Raw genomic sequence first — 20,939 nt, forward strand, 5'->3', positions numbered from 1 at the left:
CCCAAAAGACACTTCTGAAGGCCTTGGCTAGAGGCAAGGAGGATGATGTGTGACCCCTTGGTCCTGGCCCCAGCAGAACCGGAGCTCCTGGAGCCATGGGAAGCTGAGGTTTCCCCATCTGAGCAGCTTGAGATGGTGGTGACTTAAGGGGCTCCAAGGGGATGGAACAGGGAGTTTGGTGTGTAGGGCTGCAGGGTGAGGGGCAGCAGGAATCTCCTACATGCCGGACAAGAACATACAGACCCTGTCTTATGGGGCTGTTGCTGTAGATGACATTACTCAGCCCCACACAGGCACCACTTGGCTAGAAGATGTCTTCCTATTTTGGTGGGTGATGCTTTAGTTATTTGCTCCTTCAGGTCCTCTGAGCTGAATTCTGCCACATCAGTGATGCCACTGGAGCTATGCAGCCTGGAGCAGAGGTGGCTCAGGGGTCTGGAGAACTCAGAGATCACCCTAAAAATTTGTTGTTCACCCCCACCTCATTGTCCAGAGCTAGGAGAAGCCAAAAATAGGCCAAATGAAGGGGTGGTTCATCTCATGAAGGCTGGTGGAGCAGGGGAACTCCTTGTCAAAGATTTGACTACAGAAGATTTTCACAGGTTCAAGGAAACACTGAATAAATGCTTGGAAAAGAGATCTACTGATATTTGCTAAATTAACAAGTGACATCAGGCTCATAAAATCATAAAATCATCATGTTTGGAAAGGACCTTCAACCATCATTCCTACACCCCCATAACCACTACATACTCTTCGTTTCATGCCAAAAGAATCTGCAGGATAGAAGAGTATCTGAGGGACAAGCTGTGTCTGCTTACTTTGATCTTCCTCTTCACTCACACCCTGGTCACTCACACCACTGTTTCTGCTGGATTTCTCTTGAGGCCTGAGTGTCAGCCCCTCTGGCAACCATGAAATCCTCCTCTCTTCCTAAAGGAGTCTTCAGAAAGAGAAAATGATGTGGTCATGGGGGGTGGCAAAGAAAGGGGGAAGTCAAAAGATCAACCCACTTAAACAGGAGGCATGAGATGGGGCACTCCCTGCTCAGCAACCATCAGCACCTCAGTACCTGCCACCCCCAATGGCTGTGCCTGGAGATGGGATGGGAGAGAGATGGAAATAGGCTGCAAAGCAGGGCTGTCCTCCTGAGTGTCCTCTCCTGCCTCTGGAGATGGCCAGCTTTCTGACTTGGTTGCAAACTCTGGTTTCTAGGAAAGGGAAGAGCAGTTGCAAACCAAGGCAGGGGAATGCTGAGCCACCAAGGTGGAAAAGTAGAATGGAAAAGGAAGGCATGGAAAGGAGAGAGAATTATTGACAGCCACAGGGGGACTGTCAGGCTGCTGAGAACCATCTGCTGCTCTGTGAAGCAGAGCCTGCTGCAGCCTGCCCAGGAACAGGCCAAGGATCTCACCAGAGCATCAGAGCTTCCAGGCTGGAGACCCCAACCATCAGCTGAGAGCCTGGGCCAAGTTGAAGCCTGCTTGGCTGGGTGATGCTCAGGTCTGCACTGAGGGGTCCCATCCCTGGAACCATGCACAGCCTGAAGATCTCAAGCTGGGGAGATGGGTGTGTGATTCGTGGAGGGCCAAGCAGAAGAAGGCTGGAGGTAGCCCCTGGCTGGTGGCAACCATGATCTCAGAGGAGCCTCAGGCATGGGGACCTCCTCAGGGTGGTCATACTAACCACAAGCCTTCAAATAATCACCAGTTCAGAGTAAAAAAACCCAGGAGGCTCTTTACCATCTGAGCCTCTCAGCTTCACCTGCTTCTCCTTTTCTAGCTAGTTTGATTTTGAAAAGGGCATTTTCTTGGGAGAGGGAAGAGATCAACCTCTCTCTCCTCAGTGTCCCTGCAGGGACCCAGGACAGTTGGTGTCACAGTTTCTCCTGGATGTCCCTGCTGGTATTTCTCAGGTGGGATTTCCAAAGCCCCAGGCTCTGTGTGAGCCCCAGGGTTACCACAAGCTGGGGGCAGCCCCCTGAGAGCCCAGTCCTCAGGGCTAGGTGTGCATGGAGACCATATCCCAGGGAAAGCTTTTGGGGGCAAAAGAAGTGGCTGTGGTCTGTGAGAGGCACCAGAAACATCTGGGAAATGGCCCCAGCTGGGCTGGGGGGGCATGACCCTGCCCCTCCCCAGTCCCAACTGCCCCCCAGCCTCCTCAGAGCCTCTCCGAAGACCCTTTGGCCACATGCAGGCCTTGGGGGGCTGCCTGCAGGTGATGGTGGCAATGGAGAGGTTTGAGGTGGAGATTACACTGCAACCCCTTCTCCTCCTCCTCCTCCTCCTCCTCCTCCTCCTCCTCCTCCTCCTCCTCCTCACACACCCCTGGGCTCCCAGGCAGTGGCTGTGAGCCCCCAGGGTGGGTCCTGTACATTTCTGCTGGTACTGCACACCCACACAACCTCATCCTCCTCCTCTCTTGGGACACCCCAGCAGATCCTGGGTGAGGAGCATCCCACAGCAGGTCAGGGAGCAGAGCTGCCCACGCTGCCAGCTCAGGGGTGGCTGCTCAGGCTTGCTCAGTGCTTATCTCCAGCAGCTCCCTCCGAGCTGAAGTGATGCTGGGGCTGATAGGAAAGTGCTGGTGCAGCAGGGGCAGGGAACACAACACTCTGACTCAGTCCTATTGGGTTTCCACCCAGCTGAACGCTGGGGCAGTCACTCCTGCTATGGGATACATCGAGACTCGGCCCTGTGGTCCATCCCAGGGGTGAAGTGCAGTTTCATGCCAGCCAAAACAGCCTTCCCAGCACCACCACCACCACCTCCTCCATCTCCCATGGGCAAAGAGCCAGCGAGGAGCCACCAGGCCCTCTGCCCAGACCAGTATGGGAGCTGAACCACACTGGAAAACACACACACGGGTATTTGCCCTCAAGGGCCCTTCTGCTTTTCACCCTTTATCCACTTGCCCTATAGCTATGACCAGGAAACACAAACTTCTCAAGTAGCAGAGGCCAGTTTTTCAGCTGGTGTAAAGTGAGGTCCCCCAGAGCATCCTCTGGAGCATCCTCTGCTTTACACCCACTCACCGTGTGGTCCCTACACCCTTTGTCTCTCAGGCAGAGGAACCACAGCTCAGCAGCTTAAAAAAAAATCAAGGGATTTCTTCAGTGCAGGGAAGAAAAGAGCTGATGGCTGAGAGTTGGCCCAACCCAGGGAAAGGCAGAAGAGATGCAGAATTGGGCTCTTGCCAAGGAGTCCCCAGAAGATGCAGGATGCTAATGTGGGAGAGCTGGTGGGCAGGGGATGAGAGGTTGGAGAGCTGGGTGAGCTGGGGTGTTCAGATGGGTTCAGACAGGGATGTAGCAATAGGATGAGGGGTAGTGGCTTTAAACTGGAAGAGGGGAGATTTAGGTGAGATTCTAGGAAGAAATTCTTTGGTTTGAGGGTGCTGAGCCCCTGTGCCAGGTTTCCCAGAGAAGCTGTGGCTGCCCATCCCTGGCAATGTCTCAGCCCAGGCTGGATGGAGCACCCTGGGCTGTGGGAGGTGTCCCTGCCCATGGCAGGGGTGGCACTGGAGGAGCTTTAAGGTCCATTCCAATCCAAACCAATTTGCAATTCTCAGATTTCTGTTTTGCATCCCAAGGAACTACAGAGCAAGTGTGTGTGAGAGGGAGAATTTCTGATCACAGCCAGGATGCTCAGTGCTACCTCGGCCTGGAATATCAGATGAATTAAAACAGAAATAGAGCTGAAACTTCTGAGGCTGCTTTGACAGGCCCAGCAGATAGATACATTACATGCAAGAAGTGGTATTAAGCTGGAGGGCCAGGGGAGCTCAAATATCAATAGTTTGGGGTGAATACTATTACAGGGTCACTGCTATTAACTCTAAACCCATATGTTATAAATCCAGGAAATTAGGAGCTGAGGTTAAGCATCAGGGAATTCCAGGCATGTCAGGAATGCAGAAATCAGGCACAAAACACCTGTAGTGAAACCAGGGAGGGGAGAAATGGAGCAGTCTGTAGCAGTGGGTTAGGTCTAATCCAGCCCAAGGGGGTGTATCAATCCTCTGCCACTGCTGAGCTCCTCCAGCTCAGGGAGAGATGATAGTGAATTAACAAGACATTTACACCCAGCCCTGTGTGCCCCAGACTGCTTACACCCATCCCTCCCACTACACCCGTGGGGTTTGGTTATTCTTAGGCAGGAGAGTCGGTGGGTTGGAGAGCCAGAGATCCAGGGGAGGAAATTGAATTTTTATGTCTATGAAGGGAAGAGGTGGAAATGTGAATGACTTGTTGGAGTTGTTAGAGAGACATGGTCGGGTCCATGCCCTTTCCTGTACCCTTTCCAGCCAGGAATGCTGCCCAGCATGGGGACAAGTGTTCCTGCTGCAGGGACACATCTGGACACATCAGCATTGGCAAAGTGGGGACCTGTCCAGTAAACACCCGTGGCAACTGGGGCCAAGCAGCCCGTGTTGGAGAGACTGGAGCAGTTCCACAGGGCTGGCCAGGCAGAGGACTTTCCAGCCCAGGTCCCCATGCTGACAGGGCTGAGGGACAGTGAGGGTCTCTGTGCTCAGCCTTCAGGGACATGGGGCAAGCAAACGAGCTGGGGTGAGTGTGTGGGCAAGTGGGGTCTGCTGCAGGACTACTGCTGGGGTGCTTATTGGGAGGCACTACCAACACACATCAGTACCCCTGGAAGTGATGCCAGCAGGAAAGGTTCAGTCAAGACTGAAGAGTAGTGAGGTAGGGGCTCTGCTCCCAAGTTACAAGTGACAGAACAAGAGGAAACAGCCCTCAGGTGCACCAGGGGAGGTTTAGATTGGGTATTAGGAACAATTTCTTCCCCAAAAGGGTTGTCAGGCCCTGGCCCAGCCTGCCCAGGGCAGGAGTGGGGTCCCTCTCTTTGGAGGGATTTCAGGAGGGTGCAGATGTGGTGCTGAGGGACATGGGGCAGTGCTGGGTGAGCAGTTGGACTTGCTGACCTTAGGGGTCTTTTCCAACCCAAATGATTTGATGATTCTGTGTGCAGAGCACGTGCAAAGAGGCTTTGCTCAAGGCCATCTCCCCACTTCCAGCTGTCACCCACTGTTTGCCTCCAGTCCTTGCTGCCAGAGGAGCACCCCACTAAGCCTGCTGATTGCAATTAATCCCTGGTGACAGTTTGCTCTCTGGATGTACCAGTGTTAACCCCTCTGATACTGGTGGGACCGTGCTGGCTCAGCAGGGGGGTGGGCACACAAGGGTTAAGTCATCAGAGCTGCTGTTAATCAGATTGGAATCCGGCTTAATTGCAGGTTGCTTGTGATTCTGGATGCCTGCTCCTACAAAGTGATGGAAAATGACAAATATTTATCCCCGCTCTCTAAGCAGCCCTTTATCTTCCCACACTGTCATCAGGCTTTTCCAGCCTGGCTTTCAGGAGGGAAGAGTGTAAGCAGATACTATATAAGGGTAAAAGCTGGTTTGGGCAGCTGTCAGCTTTTTGCATTCACAGCATTCCTGGGAAGAAAGGCTGGGGGAGGAGGTGTGAGACACAGAGGTAGCTCATGGGCACCCAGGTGCTGCTGAACAGGCTTCCTGGGGTCCCAGTGTCCCCAGTGTCCAAGAGGGGGAGATGCCCAGTCCATAGCAGAGCAGGTGCCTTTGATGGGGCACAAAAAAAGGGCAAGTAGGTGCTCCCCTGCTTAGGGAGATGTGAGGGAACCTTATGCTAAGTGCTAGATAACCTTCAGTTTACCCAGGAGAAGCTTTTCTCACTATTGCACAGAGATGGTGAATTGTGCTGCTGCTGCTGTTGCCTTCACAGTCCCTGCACAGGGGGCACAGGAGCAGGTAGAGAAAAATTCCTGCAGGGAAAGTGGGGGAAAACAGGGCAGGAAAGGAACCACAGCAGCCACACGAGTGTCTGCTGCTCAGATCCAGTGATGCTGTGACCATGGTGGTGGCCTGGACATGGGCTATAATGGAGGGCTGAGCCCTGACCAAAAAAACCAGGATTTCTCCCTGAGGAGTTGCAGGGATGTGAAGAGTCCCCACAGCCTGCCCTGGGGGTCCCTTCTTTGCACCCCATGCCTGGGAGCAGTGCTGAGCCCCCCAGGTCCTGATTTCAAGGCAGGGGCCCAAGTGGGAATTTATTCTGCCATTCCCTAACTTTCCTAAAAATCATTCTGGCTTCTTCCCAGCTGCCCAAACCTCAGGGGACTGAGGGATCTTCATGGGGCATCTGGCCAGGCTTGGCTACAGCAACTCCAGGCAGGGGTCCCCATGTGGACCTGGCTTGGGGGAGCTGCTGGAAACCCCCTCTCCTGCAGCATTTCTACACTTCCAGCTTTCTTCTTTGGAAAACCTGGGCTGGGAACACAGAGCTGTGGAACCATCTTCTGCTTGAACAGGCCCAGCCACAGCCAGCTTGGGGCTACACCAGGCTTTCCAGAAAAGGGTTGTTTACTCACTCAAAAAAAAAAAAAAAAAGAAGAAACACTCAGGAGGATTTGAACTCTCTCCCTCCACCAGATGCCTGCAAGTAAGCACATTTTTAAATGTTAGAAAGAAATAAATTGCATTTCCTCTTCTAAGCTTTGTGGAGTCCTTTGGCTACCATGGATGGATGGATGGACAACCTTGCTAGCAGGGGCTGTGATCCCATCTGGGATGGGTTTGTCTCCCAGACATCCTGCAATCTCCATGCTCCTGTCAAGCACTCCCTTTCTTTCCTCTGCAGCACTGGGGGGCTCTCAGCTCTCAGCCTCCTCTTTAAGCATTACCAGAAGGGCTGGCAGGAATTCAGCCCTAACTCCTTACAGGTCTCATGTGCTTTGGGCTGGGGGTGAAGGCTGGGGACCCTGACAGAAAAAGCTGAAATGGAAATGGGAGGAGGGAGGGGGAAGAGTCCCAGGGAAAAATAAAATTCCTGACACAGGTGTGTATATTATACCCTCCCACTGGCTGCAGCTCCCATTGCAAATCAATAGCCCTGGCCCCTGCAGCATGGGTGGCTGCTGCTGGAAACAGCTCTGGTAATTGCATGGCTGTGCTGCTGACATGGTTATGCCAGGAGAGCTCAGGCTGGGGATGGCAGGGGCTTTAACACACCCTGAAACAGTGGTTTGGTTCCTCCTCCCCTCCCTTGCCAGGGTCATGCCATCCCCCCAGCTAATGAGGGGATTCCTCATTTCCCTTCTGCAGTGCTGAAATGAGGGGATTTCCTTCAACTTGAAGCTCTGTTGATCTCCTCTGTGCCCTTTCATCTCCTCTGGTGTTCTTTGCACCATGCAAAACCATCATTGCTCAGCACTATTTAAACACAGTCCCTGGATGAGCACTCCCCCTCTATGCTTTTTTTAAACATGATTTTACATTGAAAATATCCTTGACTCTCTGCCCTGGTGGCACAGCAGTACCTGCAGAGGCTGTTCAAGTGAAAATAATAATGATAATACAAAATTAATTAAAAAAGAGGGTATTTTACTTATCCCATGATAAGGTTTAGTTTCCACCCAGTGCTGAGATCTGTTGGTGTTCGAGTAACAGCACATATAAAATTAGAACTAGAGAAATTATAAATAAATAAGCAAATGATACAAATTTGAGCTCCTAAAGGAGATGTTAATTTCAGCCACTTTAAACCCCCAGGTGTACGTGAAGGCAGAGCCCTCTTAAATATTCAGTACCCAGGGCTTTCAGCAGAGGTGGGGGAGGTTGCAGCAGCTGCATCTTCATTTCATCTTCAGCTCATTTTTGGATGGGTTCACCAAGCTGCTGCAGCTGGGCTGGGTAGACTCTCCTCAGACAGGCTGCAGATGGTTAAGGAAAGGTGGCTACAGCCATCCTTAAGCTGCTGTGGCAATACCTGCACCAGGAGCTGCACCTGGCTAACTGAACCCAATGGGTTCATCCTTTAGCAGGAGCAGACCTTCCAGGTGCCATCCAGTCACCAAAGTCAACAAAGACCAAGGTGAATATCTATGATAATTAACAGCCTGCTTGTTTGTTTTACAAACAGCCTTTTCAGAGGCTCAGACCAATCTCATCAATCTTAAGCAGAAAATGCACAAGTCCAATTAAACCCCAAATCATTGCACCATTTGCAAATTGCCTTTTTCTTCATCCTAAAACTCTACCAAGCATCTTCACTGTGATGCTTGTCCCTCTTCTGCCTGTGAGCAATAATTAAGGAGTGTTGGTCCTATACCCTTTCTCTATAGCCCTGACATGAACAGCACCTACACCCAGGTGGGAAACAGGAATGCTGCCTCATCCCCACTTTGGGGCTGTGACCTGGGGGCAAGCTATAGCAGCACAGCACAGTGCCTGCAGGGGACCAGATGCTGTTGGTGGGATCCCAGTGCTCAAACCAGCACCAGTTCCGTGAAGAAGTGAGCAACAGGGACGTGTGAGCTCAGTTTCACATCGGCATCAGTAGAAGTGCTGGTGCTTACCTAATGAAGGAGCAGAATCCCATAATGCTGATGTGCCTTGTGAGCTGTGCCAGGGGTTAACTCCTCCTCACCCTGCTCATCCTCACCCCGCTCATCCTCACCCTGCTGAGGGAGCTGGTTTGCTGGGACCCAGCAGCAATCAATTCCCCCCTCCCCAGCCCAGGGCACACATGGCTTACAAACTCAATGACCAGCTGATAGCTGAGTATTGGCTTGTTAATGAAACCACCAGGGTTCAGTCAGTCATTAAATTGGATTGAATTAAATGGAATTAGATAGTGGCTGTGGGCTAACATCCCAGGGAGCTCCCTGCTCAGCCTCCCCCAGGAGCTGACATATGGATGTGATGGGAGGATCAGTGACCGCTTCCCCTCACAGGAACATCCCCCAGGTATGATTTATGTCCCAGTCTGTACACACTGGACTCTGGGTTTCTAGGGGTGTGGGTTTTTCCAGCTGGCCTTTAACTTGTGTCAGTAAGCTGGTGTCCACAAGGCCTGACCCTTCTGCTTTCAAGTCAAAGATCAATAGGCAGGGAGAAGGTCTGTAAAGAGCAGCTGGCTACTTGGAATGTAATATGAGATAACAAAGTGTGCATGATAACTGATAACAGAGGAGCACCCTCTCCCTTCTAGGCAACTGTTATGTCACTTGCAAAGTGGGGAACTGGACTTTATGTTTTTGAGATCAAGGAGCATGAATGGAAAGGGTGAGCTGCAGCAGAAGACAAATCCTACAGCCCCTGGGGCTGTCACAGTCTCTGCTGGCCATGGATCCATGGAAGGATGAGAGTGGCTGGGACATCCTTGTCTGGCCCAGCCTCTGAGCTGGGGGGTGACTGGGACATTCCTGAGGCAGGCAGCAGGTTGAAGGCTGGACCTACCTCCTGTTCCACAGCAGAAGCTGCATTTTACACCCTGGGAAAAGCACTTGCACATCCCCAGCAAAAATCTCCAGGTGAAAACCTCAAGGCCAGCATTACCAGCCAGTAAAGCCACCAGAGCTCTCAGTGGTTGCAGAGTGAGGGTGCTGCTGGAGCTGCTGAGCAGGACCAGTGACTCCCTGCCCTGCCTGCCTTGGACACACTCACATCCCAGTGTTGGGGTGCACTGGGAGGTCAGATGGCCCAGATGGAGAGATTTATTAAGAGCCCAGAGAGGGGCCGTGGTGCCAGGCTATGAAAAGCCCTGAGATTGCTTTCGAAGCCTGTGATTCAAGAACAAAAAGGCAAAAGTAATATTAAAGCTGCCTGCAGTGCCAACTGCTGCCTGTCTCCTGCAATCAAAACGCTGTAAATCAGCTCCAATTAAAGACTGCACGGAGCCTCCCGGGAGGCTCCAACCGAAGCTGGGAAAATCCCTGGCACACTGAAATTGCCAGGGCAAAGCCTGCAGGCTGCTGCTTGCCACTCACTGGGGACTGGAGGTGGTCAGAGGGTGCAGAGCCATGGCCTGGCCCTGCAGACACACAGGTGAAGGCTTCAGGAGAGCTGGCAGCACCTCTGCCCCATGTCCAAACATGAGGCAGGAGCTGGGAATGCTTTTCTGTGGTTTTCTAAGCAGACACAAGTTCTTGGGGTCAAGTCTGAAGAAGCTGAAGGTGCTGCTAGCCCTGGAGGCTGCTGGCAGGATGCTGGGACCTGCTGGGACATGTCCCTGCCTTCCTCAGGTAGACCCTGAGGAGCTCACCCCTTCTCACAAGACAGGCAGACATCCCAAACACATTATTTGTCTTTAAAAATGTGCCCTAGGCTCCCGAGGCACCCCAGCAGCCATCAGATCTCTGCTCTTAGTGGGAAGTTTCTCGCCTGTGGTCTGTGGGATGGCATCCTCAGCTCAGTTTTTGGCCCTTTGCTCCGTCAAGTGGGTCCTGAAGTGTTTTTCTCCTCTGTGGTGCATTAGGGCATTCAAAGAGCCCCAGGGGCAGGGGAGAGGCAGCTGGGATGCACAGGGACAGGCTTGGTTTCTAGCACAGGTCCCATCCTGCTCCAGCCTTGGGCACCTGGTGCAGCCCTGGCCCCAGTGTCCCCTCAATTCCCAATGTCCCAGCACCCTGGCATGGCCCTGGCACATCCCCCAGCCCTGAAGAAAATGGCCCAGGCATGGCCAGGGCTTCCACACAGAGTGCTGGATAAACCCTGATGGTGAACTGTGGCAATGTTTCTTCTTTGCTTGTCTTTTAATTGGGTAAAAAATGGCCAGTTTTAGTTAAATCTCTGCCAGAAATGAGTCTCTGACCCTAACCCTAACCCTGGGCAGTTGCCCCCCTGCCCACTCCCCAGCCACGATGAGAGTTGAGCTCTTCCACTCTGGGGCTTTGGAGCAGTGACCTCTTCCAGGAGCAGCCCCTTGATTTCTTCCCAGCCCCTCCATCACACAGCCAGCCCCAACCCTGGGCCATGCAGGGGATTAATTTTCCTTGACATCTCTTTCATATTTGTATATAACAAACCTCAAAAAAACCCAGACACAACCAACCAAAAAAAACCAACCCCACAAAGCAAAAACAAAAAACCAAACCCTGCTGCATTTGCCCAGCTATAAATGGGACGTTTAGTTTAAATTAGAAAACAAAGAATCAAAATTCTATGAGCCCCAGAAGTGTAGGCAGAGGGGCAGGGGAAGGAAAGTGAGGGCTTTCAGGGATTTTCAGGTATCAGAACAGGGATTCCACCCTGGGAAGACGTGGTGGGTTCAGTGTCAGGGCTGATGCATGAGCCCTGCTGACGAGAAATGGGGCTGGGGCATGAGAAAGCAGGCTATAAATAAACCCCCCATCCACAATGTGAGGAGGAGACTTTTCCCCATCAGGAGAGGCATGTGTGATGTGCTCATCCTGCTGGCATCCAAGCACCTAATCTTGCAGTTGTGCTGAGTAAAGGTCGGTTCATAATGGGACAGAGATCCCCAGGGAAATTTGTCCTCTGCAAGTGACTCCACAGGAAACCTCCACCATTTTCTTTTTAAGTCTGAAAGATCTTGGTTGAACTAGATGATCTCCTGAGGTCCATTCCAGCTTCAATGATGCTCTGATGCTATGACACCTAAGAAATTTGTCTTCTAGCCTTTCTACTATACAACGGATAAATCCCTGTCCATTAAAAAGAGTCTTGCAAGTGAGATGTGCTCCTGAAGCACAAACTGCTGTAACTGGGATGAGAATCCGGCCTGGGGACTTGCAAGCTTCCAGCTAGCCAGAAGTAAAAGGGCAGCTCCCCAACCTTGCCACACGTGGTTTTCCTGGGGACAATTTCAGATCCCAGGGTGTGGTGAGTGAGATCTCCCTGACAAGTTCCTGCTTCCAGGTGAAAAGGCAGGCTCGGATTTCTGGCTGTTTTGAAGCAGAGACTTGTGAATGAGCCCTCCTTTTCCTCAAGGGAAGAGGAACACATGCCAAAACCTTGTGAGGAGGGTGGAAGGCATGATTGCAAAATCCTGTTCTGGCTTCCCAGGCTCTGCTCCTTCCCAGTGGACTGAGGAATCCTCATCCCCAAGGACTGAGAAAAGGGGAAGGAAGGGAGAGAGCAAGTACAGGTCCCTGGTGCCTGTCTGGGTCTCCCTTGTAGCATGATTGGAGCAGGATGATCCAAGGTGGGTCCTCTGCTTCAGCTCTTTGTGTTTGAAGAGGCTCAAGATGTTCTCTGGGGTGTTTTGGCTTCCAGCACAACTTGTTAGAAGATGGCCACATGGTTGTTGGAGGCTTGCTCTGAAGGAATGCAAATCTTTCACTCTGCTGCTCAGATCTTGATTCATTTGCTGCAGAGATGGCTATTTTTGCTGATGTGACATCAGGTTCACAGCAGCTTGTCCAACCAATTATTGTGCAATCCCCTTTTGTGAGTGGGAAGCAGACTTTCCATTCCTGATTTAGCTAACTTTTTTAACTATCCAGGACTAAAATGTCTGATGGGTGAAACAATGAAGCTCATATTTGGTGGTGATCCCTGTACAGTGCTTTGGAGAACACCTCCTGTTTCAAAAGGTTTCCTAAATGATATACAGGATAAAATAAAATGGTGTGGTCCTGGAGGACAGCATGCTTCAAGAAATAAGTGTAACCTCATCTTACTGTAATTTATTACATCTTGGAAAGCTTTGAAACTCAGGTGTTAAGCATGAGGCTTGAATTTCAATTCCTTTCAAGCTTCTCCCATAGAAATGTTAACTATGAAGTAATTTTATTGTGGAATAATTTTTCTTTTATTCCTACGCTGCTCTGCGTTTTGATCCCATGCAACAAAGCAGGGAGTTTTTACATGAGCAATTCTGCCTGCTCCTCACACCTTCCTTCTGAAGGTGTAAAATTTGTTATAGATCCAATGGCATCTCATCTCTAACATGGCAAATGGGCACAATGAAGCCCCTTCCCTCTGCAGAGGACGGGGAAGGTACCCAAAGCTGCAGCAAGTCAGCATTTGAACTGGAAACCAAATCCTCATGGATTTAAGTCCTGTGTCCTCTTGTCACCCCCACTGCACAGTGTGCAGCTCTTGCATTTCGTTGCATTTTCTTCTGAACACTGGCTCAGTGTTGTTCAATACTTGGACTCACACACAAAAAAATCAGACCCAGAAAGATGCTCAGATGTTCTGCTTTGCAGAGACATGGGTCTCCTGGGGGAGGCCAGACTGGGTTTTGTAAGTCTTGGAGATGTGCCCAAACCCTGCTGCAGTCGGGAAGCAGGGCAGGGAGGGAGGACATCAGTCCCTGCAGGAAGCAAAGGTGTCAAATAATCAAGGAATGAGGGTTGTTTGGATTATTTTGGATGCTGGTAGGGACATGGGACAGAACAAAGAGCTGTTGGATGTCAATAATGTGTTTTGTCCTTCTAGTTGATTCTCCCCAGCAACCCCAAAGACTGGGTTTGGAGACACACATCACCTAGAATGGAAATGAGCTTTCCAATACATGCCACCAGGAGAAAGACCTCTAAATTACAAATGAAATGAGCATTTTTTGCCTAAATCCTCCACATTGTTTTACAAAAGTAAAACTTCAGTTGTTCTTATTTACTGACTCGGGTTCCAGCTCTGGAAACACCCATGGGACACACTTTGCCTTAAGCACATCTATGCCCTAGTAGCCATGGTATCATTAGCCTTCTTTTGAAAGGTAGGGAAACAATTTTAGGATTAGGCACCAGCTGAATATGAATTTCTACTTAAAATAAGAATCCTTTATGAAAGATGCTTTTTCTGCCCTTTCCAAGCTCTGCTTTTTCAAGTCTCCTGGGGAAGATAGAGCTGTTGTCTTTCCCTCTATGGGTCAAAGACATTGAGCTGATTTGGGGAATTCCTTCCTAACACTGTCCTGGATAAAAATAATCATATAATAAAAATAGTAACTCAATGCTATAATCCTGACACACTCCACATGGCATCTACAGGATCCTCAAAGATTTTCCATGGACATAATTTTCTAAAAGAAACCTGACTCTTCAAACAGCTTATCTCCAGAATAATGTTTCCTGTGTGATGTTTCTATTTTTCCTTTAAAAGATGCTGCATACCTAAAATTGGCAGTTTTGTCACTGAAGCCCAAAGCAGTGTGACCTGAATGTGCTGACCCAGAGCATGAAGGCATTGGGGTGCAGGTGCTTCACTATCCTGAGGCCTCAGCTGCCCCAAGGGCTGACTGTAACTGTCTCTTTGAGCACGTGTTTCGGGGTTTTTTATTTTCCCAAAGGGAGAAAAATATTCCTCAGGCTGCTCTCTTGCAAAGCCCTGGCAGTGCTGATGGGTTGGCACCACTGGCTGAGCATCTCATGGAGACCTCTGGGCTGAACAAAGGAAAACTGTAAATTCTGGGAGCTGGGGCAGGCTGGATGCCTGTATTTAAGCAACCCCAAGCCATGCAGCTCAGCCACCCCAGCCCTGGGAGTGGCAGTCCTTGCAAAGCAAAAACAGCTGGGGAGTTACCAGTTCAGCCTCTTGGCTTTCATCTACCTGTGCTTGGGAGTCAACACCCTTATTTTTTGGTAAAACAGGATGTACAAGACCTCCCACTGAAATGGTAATTAAGAAGGAGACTTTCATATAAATCCAAGTGCCAGGAGTTGCACATGAAGGGATCTGTGTGCAGGGATGAGCAGAGGTGACCCAGTGATTCCCAGCTCCATGCCACGAGCCCGGTTCCCCATGGTTTCACTCATAGCCTCCCCTTTTTGAATTCAGCAACCCCTTAAAAGTGCAAAGCTGTATCGAAACGCCAGGTGCTGCTTTGAAAAACCTCTCTTCATCCATGCAGTCCTAGAATCCTCCATAGAAATGGGAGACATCGTTACCCCTGTGTCCAGGGGCTGCTTGACACCCCCCCAGCCCTTCCCGGGATCCCAAGAAGGGGCTTCACCCCTCACCAGGCTTCCTGCCCCTTCCCTCTGCTCCCCACCCTGCTCGAAGCCTTGCTCAAAAAGCCCCGATACCAAGTCCTTCCACCCAAAGAGCTCGAATCTCATTTGCTTTCGGTCTGGATGGAGAAACGAAACCCGCAGCTTGGGTGATGGGAACTCTCGATGCTCCCAGCAACCCGCACACATGCGGGGCTGGGCTGGAGCAAGCCACGGCTGAGTCAAGAGCTCACCGTGCTGCTGGATGTCTGATTCCTGAGCAGATCTGAGCTCGGGAGCCAAACATGGCAAAGATTTCAGTAAAAAGGTGGGGAAGGCCAGGCTCTCCATCTCAGTGCCCCACGGCTGTTGGAGCAGCATCACTGCGGGAGCCCGCGGGCCAGCAGCCCGCACCGGGCTTTGCAAACCAAATCACACCCAGCCCCGAGTTTCAAAGTCCACGTCACCCACAGCTCTCGGAGATGCTGCAAGCAGCATTTTTTTTTTCCACTCTGCAGCCTCCTGCCTACATGCTCGATGCGGGAAAGGTGCTGACGAGACGAGGGCCGCAGAACGCCTCGGGATGATGTTTAAGGGAGGGGCAAAACCCGCGTGTGAGGAGGAGCTGGGCCGGGGGCCTGAGGGGCGGTGCTGAGGGGGCTGCGGAGCCAGCGCGGGGCCACTCGGCTGGATGCGGGGGCTGGGTTTTGGGTTTGAACAGCCAGGGGGATTAACCCTGGAAGCAATTCAGAGAGGGCTGCGAGGGAGCTTCTACAACTGGAAAGTTGGGAATGGGCTCCGGGTGCCGCTCAGCCGGACCGAAGTGCCACCCCGGGCTTGCAAACCGGCGCCCGATGCCTCACCCCGCACGGCTGAGGGAAGCGTGAGGCCACCCCGGGGCGCGCAGCAGAGCCGTGCCCGCTGCCGGGGGAGCGGCTGCCCCGTTATCTCTCACGCCGCTTGTAGTCGGCTCGGGGTCTTAAAAATCCTTTATTGGACCCAAAACCCGGGAACGCGGCCTCGGGCCGAGGTGCGGGTGGAGGGGAGGTTGGGGTGAGTGCGGGAAACGCGCGCGCCCGCCCCGCGCTGCAGCACCACGCGCGCAACCGCGCCCCCCTGCCGGGCGTGCTGCTGCAGCGCGGGGCGGGACCCGCCCTGACAGGCGTGGCGGGAGCCCAATCACAGCAGCGCTCCGGGCCGATCGGCGGGAGGATCCCGCCAATCAGCGATGAGGGGGCGGGGCGAAGCGGGGAGGTGGGGTTTGGAGGATAGCGTGTGGAGGTTGCTATGGCCGTGGCCGGAGAGCGGCCGCGCCGCCAACCAATGGCTGAGAGCGGGGCGGTGGATTGACGTGTCAGCCGTCCAATAGCAGGGCGGCATCCGACGGCGGCGGAGGCGGTGCGGGCGGCGGCGGCGGGCGGGGGGTGGAGGGCTCGGTGTGGCGCTAAAGGAGCGCGGCGGGAGGGGGGCGGAGCGGAGCGGCGGCACGGCTGAGGAGCCGGGCGGGCGGCGTGAGCTGCGGGGCACGGCGGCGGCCGGGCACGACACGGGTGAGGCGGGCGGCAGAGACCAGGGGCTCCCGGGGCGGGCTCGGCTGGGCTGCGCTGGGCAGAGCTGGGATGGGTTGGGGGTTGCTGCTGGTTCACCGGGGGCGCTCGGCCGGGCCCGCCCGCCGTGGGGGTGGGGCGGGGGCGGCGGGCCCGGCACACAAAGACCCCCTTGTGTGAGCCCCGCCGCCCGCCCGCCCCGCCGCATCCCACCGCCCGCTCTGCCCTCCACCGCATCGCCGCCGCTGCCGGCGGTACCGCTTAGGGGAAGGTGGCCATTTTCTCCCTTTCCCGCAGCCTCCGGGCGGGCGGGGCGGCGGTGGCGGCCGTGCGGGGAGCGCGGGGCCGGGGCCGGACTCCGCCGAGCCGAGCTGCCCCGGCCTCCTCCTTTGTCCTTGGGGCGGCGGCGGGGCCTGCGGCCCGGCGAGGGGGGCTCCGCAGCGCGACGGCGGCGAGCATCAGCCCTCGGTACCCGGGGGCGGTGCGGCTGCTGCGGCTCCTGGGGCTGCCCCTGTCCTTGAAAACGCCCGGGCTGCACCGGGGATGCCACTCCCCATTCCCGGCGGGGCTCTCCCAACCGACCCCCTTTTGTTTAGAGGAACAGAACGTGTGTAGGGTCTTCTATTTTTTTTTTTCTTTTTTTCTTTTTTTTCCTGCGCTAGTCGTCTTTTGGGAGCGCTGGATTCCTGCATGATAAATGTGCTCATTTGTGTGTTTCATTTGAATGCCATTGTTAACAGAGGAGCCTTGGGTAGGGTAAGCTGTAACTTGCCGTGCATCTGCAAGGGTCTTTTGTGGTGAGCTCTGTGGAATGAGAAGCCCGAGTGTAAAAATGACCCCCAAGCCTCTCTGTGATCCCCTAGTGTTCGGTCTGTTCCCCAGGAACCGGTATAAAGCCTGTCCATTCCTTCCTGTCAGTCGTCAGCCTTTAATTCCACTGGGGAACAGCACCAATTAATTTTGTCGTCTGAATTTTATCTGGCCTCTAGATTTCCCTGCGTCTTGGCGTGGAAAACTGAGACCCAGCTTATCACTGCTGCCTTTGGCTGTCTGTCATACCTGGCCAGGGAGCTCTCAGAGACTTGACACCCAGATCCATGAACACACGAGGGTGGCAGTGGTGTTTCAGTGGTGTTTCGGGTCTTTGTGGGGACTTCAGATGTTGTCTGGCCCACTGGAGAGAAACAGCTTGCTGAACTGGGGAGGGAGGGTCAGATATTAGATCCGTGGGCTTCTTGAGCCAAAGGTAGCATTCCTTGACTAATACCTTAATTTTCCTGGCTGAGGAATTCAGCTGTCACTTACGGTGTCCCCTCAGTCATTCCCTCTTCATGGAATTTTTCTGTCGGAGGATGCTTTAAATGTTGAGTCATCACCTCTTAATTTGAATTACACTGTGGGCAGTAAACGGTCTGCTCAAACCTCTGGAGGGTTCAGTGACTTCATGCTTAGTCTACAGTAAAGTTGGTCAATGTAGAAAATGTCCATGTGTAGATGGAGACACAACTATTTGGTTTAATTGCATGGGCGTGTTGCAGAACTTCTTCCATGAGGGTGCATACCAGAGTATGAAAGGTGACAAACCCTTCCTTGCTTTTGAAGCTAACCTTTAGGTTACCTGCTGGAGGAGGCTGCCATTACCTAATGTAACATTCTACAGCAGAAGAGATCCAATGTGTGAAAACCCAAGATATTTGGTGATGTTATTACTAGATGTCAGGCTTGACATTGTTGCTCCTTGGGCAGTTACAGGTGAAACTGCTTGCTCCAGGAGCCCTGGGTGTGACAATAGTATCAGCTAAAGATGGAATGGCCTTTCTTAGGTAGAGGCAAGCAGGTACAATCCTCTTGTCAGCAGCTTTTCTTTCCCCTTCAAATTACCTGCAAAGCTGTTGCAAAATCTAACATCAGTCCTTGCTGTGTCTTGAGCTTCAAGGTAAACTTGAGATCAGGAGACATTTTTCTGGGGTATGGTAATGTCAGCATTCAGGACTGAAAACAGAAGCAGGCTGGAGAAATGTAAAGCCTTCTGTTTTCAAGGAGAATATGAGCAAGGTTCAGCTCACTTAATGGCTTGTGGAAACCCCATGTGTCTCAAGGTGTCCTCTCTAGTTGAAGACATCTTAAAACACACTCTTGTTGCCTTCTGGTTACTGTAGTTGACTACCCACTGAAATTTTTTTTATAGTTTTGTATCATTTTTTTGCAATGTTCAGTCAAAGCTGAGTTTACTGGCAGGCTTTTGTTAGAGTTGATCTTCCTTATTTAAGCACTGAAGACTTCTTTCCTGCTTATAGCTTTGGCATTTGTTGCAATATCTCCCTATCTGGTGCACAATTAGAACCAGTTTATACTGAGCTTCCCTGTACAGGGACTGAAATTATACCTGAGAAGGCATTTTAACTTTTGCATGGCAGTTGGTTTGTTCACCGTGTGAATAGGGGTCCTCTGGATGGAAGAAATTAACAATACTTCTTCATCAAGGAAGATACAGATTTTATTGGGAGATCACTTCATTGCTGTGCCACATTAATTTAATCAATACTGATATGGCAGGTATCACACTCTTTGCTTTTTTTTTTTTTTTCCTTCCTCTTTTATAGGGTAACTGATAGTGGACACCTTCACTTCTTACCATGGCACAGAGATCTGGACTGGAAGATCCAGAGAGATACCTCTTTGTGGATAGGGCTGTGATCTATAACCCTGCCACTCAGGCTGACTGGACTGCTAAGAAGTTGGTGTGGATTCCTTCGGAGCGCCATGGATTTGAGGCAGCCAGCATTAAGGAGGAAAAAGGGGATGAAGTGTTGGTCGAACTGGCAGAGAATGGGAAGAAAGCACTAGTCAATAAAGATGATATTCAGAAGATGAATCCCCCAAAGTTCTCTAAAGTGGAAGACATGGCAGAGTTAACCTGTTTAAATGAAGCCTCAGTATTACATAATTTAAAGGATCGGTATTACTCTGGGCTCATCTATGTAAGTACTAATTATTAAATTTATTATGGGTGCTCATGCAGCTGAAATTACCTGATTCCCTTTCCTTTATTTATCTGAAATGTTGGAAGCAGGTCCTGGCTTTGATTTCAACAGCCTAAATACTCAGAGTCCCTAGCATTTAGGTAAGTCCAGGGCCTTTCCATGCTGTGTACAGATCAAGAACTCTGTTGTCATAAAACAAATAAGAAAAAAATTCTCCTATGGAAATAATCCTGCAAGTATCTTTCAAAAATAGAATGCTAAATGGCAACTCAGGGTGCTTAGCTCATGCCTCTTGTTAGAGCACTTGCCTCAGACATGCTTAACTGATACAGTGAATAGTATCAAATGGCTCGTTTAAGCTGAGGAGAGATTACAAAACCTAACTTTGCTGAATTACTGTTGTTTAATTGCTCATGTGAATAAGCATGTATCTTGTTTTAACTTGCTGCACATTAAGAATGATAATAAGAGGCTGTGCTATTATGTAAAAGCTGAAACTGGAGAGTGCTAGGAATGCAAAATGTCTTTTTGGAATCTAATATCAACTTTGTGGGCCAGGAAAGAATGTGTTGAAGTACTTAAAATAAACCAATAAGATAAAGCTTGCTTTTTCAGTAGTTTTGAAGCACTCATGGGAACATCTGGTGTATCATTATCTTTCTATAGAGACTTAGAAATCCCAGTGCCATTGATGCTGCTTTTGACTCCCTTCTTTCCTTCACCAATGTGAAATGAGTGTCTGTGCTGTGCAGTTAAGAGTAGGTCCTTGTCTTTTGGCAAACTGAATACATAGTGACTTCTTGAGTCAGAGTCTCATTAAGAGCACAAGTGACTTTCTATCTTGAAAGGAACTGGAACATCTGCTTAAATGCTTGGCTCGTTTAAAAAAAAATAAAGTGCTTGTTCTGAAGCTTAAATCAATTTTGTTTAGCTCTGCTAGTTGGTTGGTGCATTTTCCCTATGTAGACATTAACTGCCTATTTTTCCTCGTCTCTTGGTAATCTTTGGACTTACTAAAAATCATATGCCATTTTAAGATATTCTTCATGTTTGTGCTTCTTTGTCAGTTCCCTGTGTGGGTTCTTGGTTTTCAGCCTCCCAAGGCCTTCCACCAAGGCCTCAGCAAATAATACTTCTGGAATGCTTCCTGCAAGCTTACAAGTAAGCTAATTGGATAATTAGTAAGGACTGGACTGAAAATTAAAAGGAAACAAGTTGATAGGTCAAAAGCTTTCAGCATATGTGTCAATCGTAATTCTAGCTGTTAGGAAATCCATTACAGTGATTATAACTGTATTTCATTATGAAGGTTAGGAGCTGAAGGCCTTAAATGTCAAAGCAAGCTCTAGTCCAAGGACTCTGTGCAGACAATGTGGTTGCAAATCCATGGATGGTGGTGGGAACTTGTCACTCCTCAGTATACCCAGCTGATCCAGTTCTGTGTTACTTTGGGTGACTGACAAATTAAGAAAACTCCCCTTTGGGATTGGCTCTTATCTCTGTGGGGTTTCAGTGACCTTTTTCTTGTTGTGTTTTTGTTTGTTGGGTTTTTTTTTAGGTTTTTGTGGGTTTTGTTTTTTTGTTTTTTTTATTTACTTCCCAAAACGATGGCTTCTCTTTTGCTTCTTTTTTCCATTAACTGTTGAGGCAGACTAAAATTTGGTCCTTTGTCAGTGAGATGCAG

At 50.8% G+C, this 20,939-nt stretch overlaps 1 protein-coding gene across 1 annotated transcript in view; it reads left to right on the forward strand.

Annotated features, from left to right (window-relative positions):
- Positions 1 to 16,198: 16,198 nt before the first annotated feature.
- The window catches only part of MYH10 (myosin heavy chain 10), a 101,830-nt gene continuing 97,089 nt past the window's right edge, over positions 16,199 to 20,939 (forward strand). Inside the window, exons 1-2 of the mRNA XM_030461731.1 lie at positions 16,199 to 16,274; positions 18,875 to 19,252. Of these exons, the coding sequence (XP_030317591.1) occupies positions 18,908 to 19,252 (345 nt within the window). The 5' untranslated portion in view covers positions 16,199 to 16,274; positions 18,875 to 18,907. The remainder of the gene's footprint in view (positions 16,275 to 18,874; positions 19,253 to 20,939) is intronic.

The sequence above is a fragment of the Calypte anna genome, chromosome 18, assembly GCF_003957555.1.
Source record: "Calypte anna isolate BGI_N300 chromosome 18, bCalAnn1_v1.p, whole genome shotgun sequence".
Classification (NCBI taxonomy): Eukaryota; Metazoa; Chordata; class Aves; order Apodiformes; family Trochilidae; genus Calypte; species Calypte anna.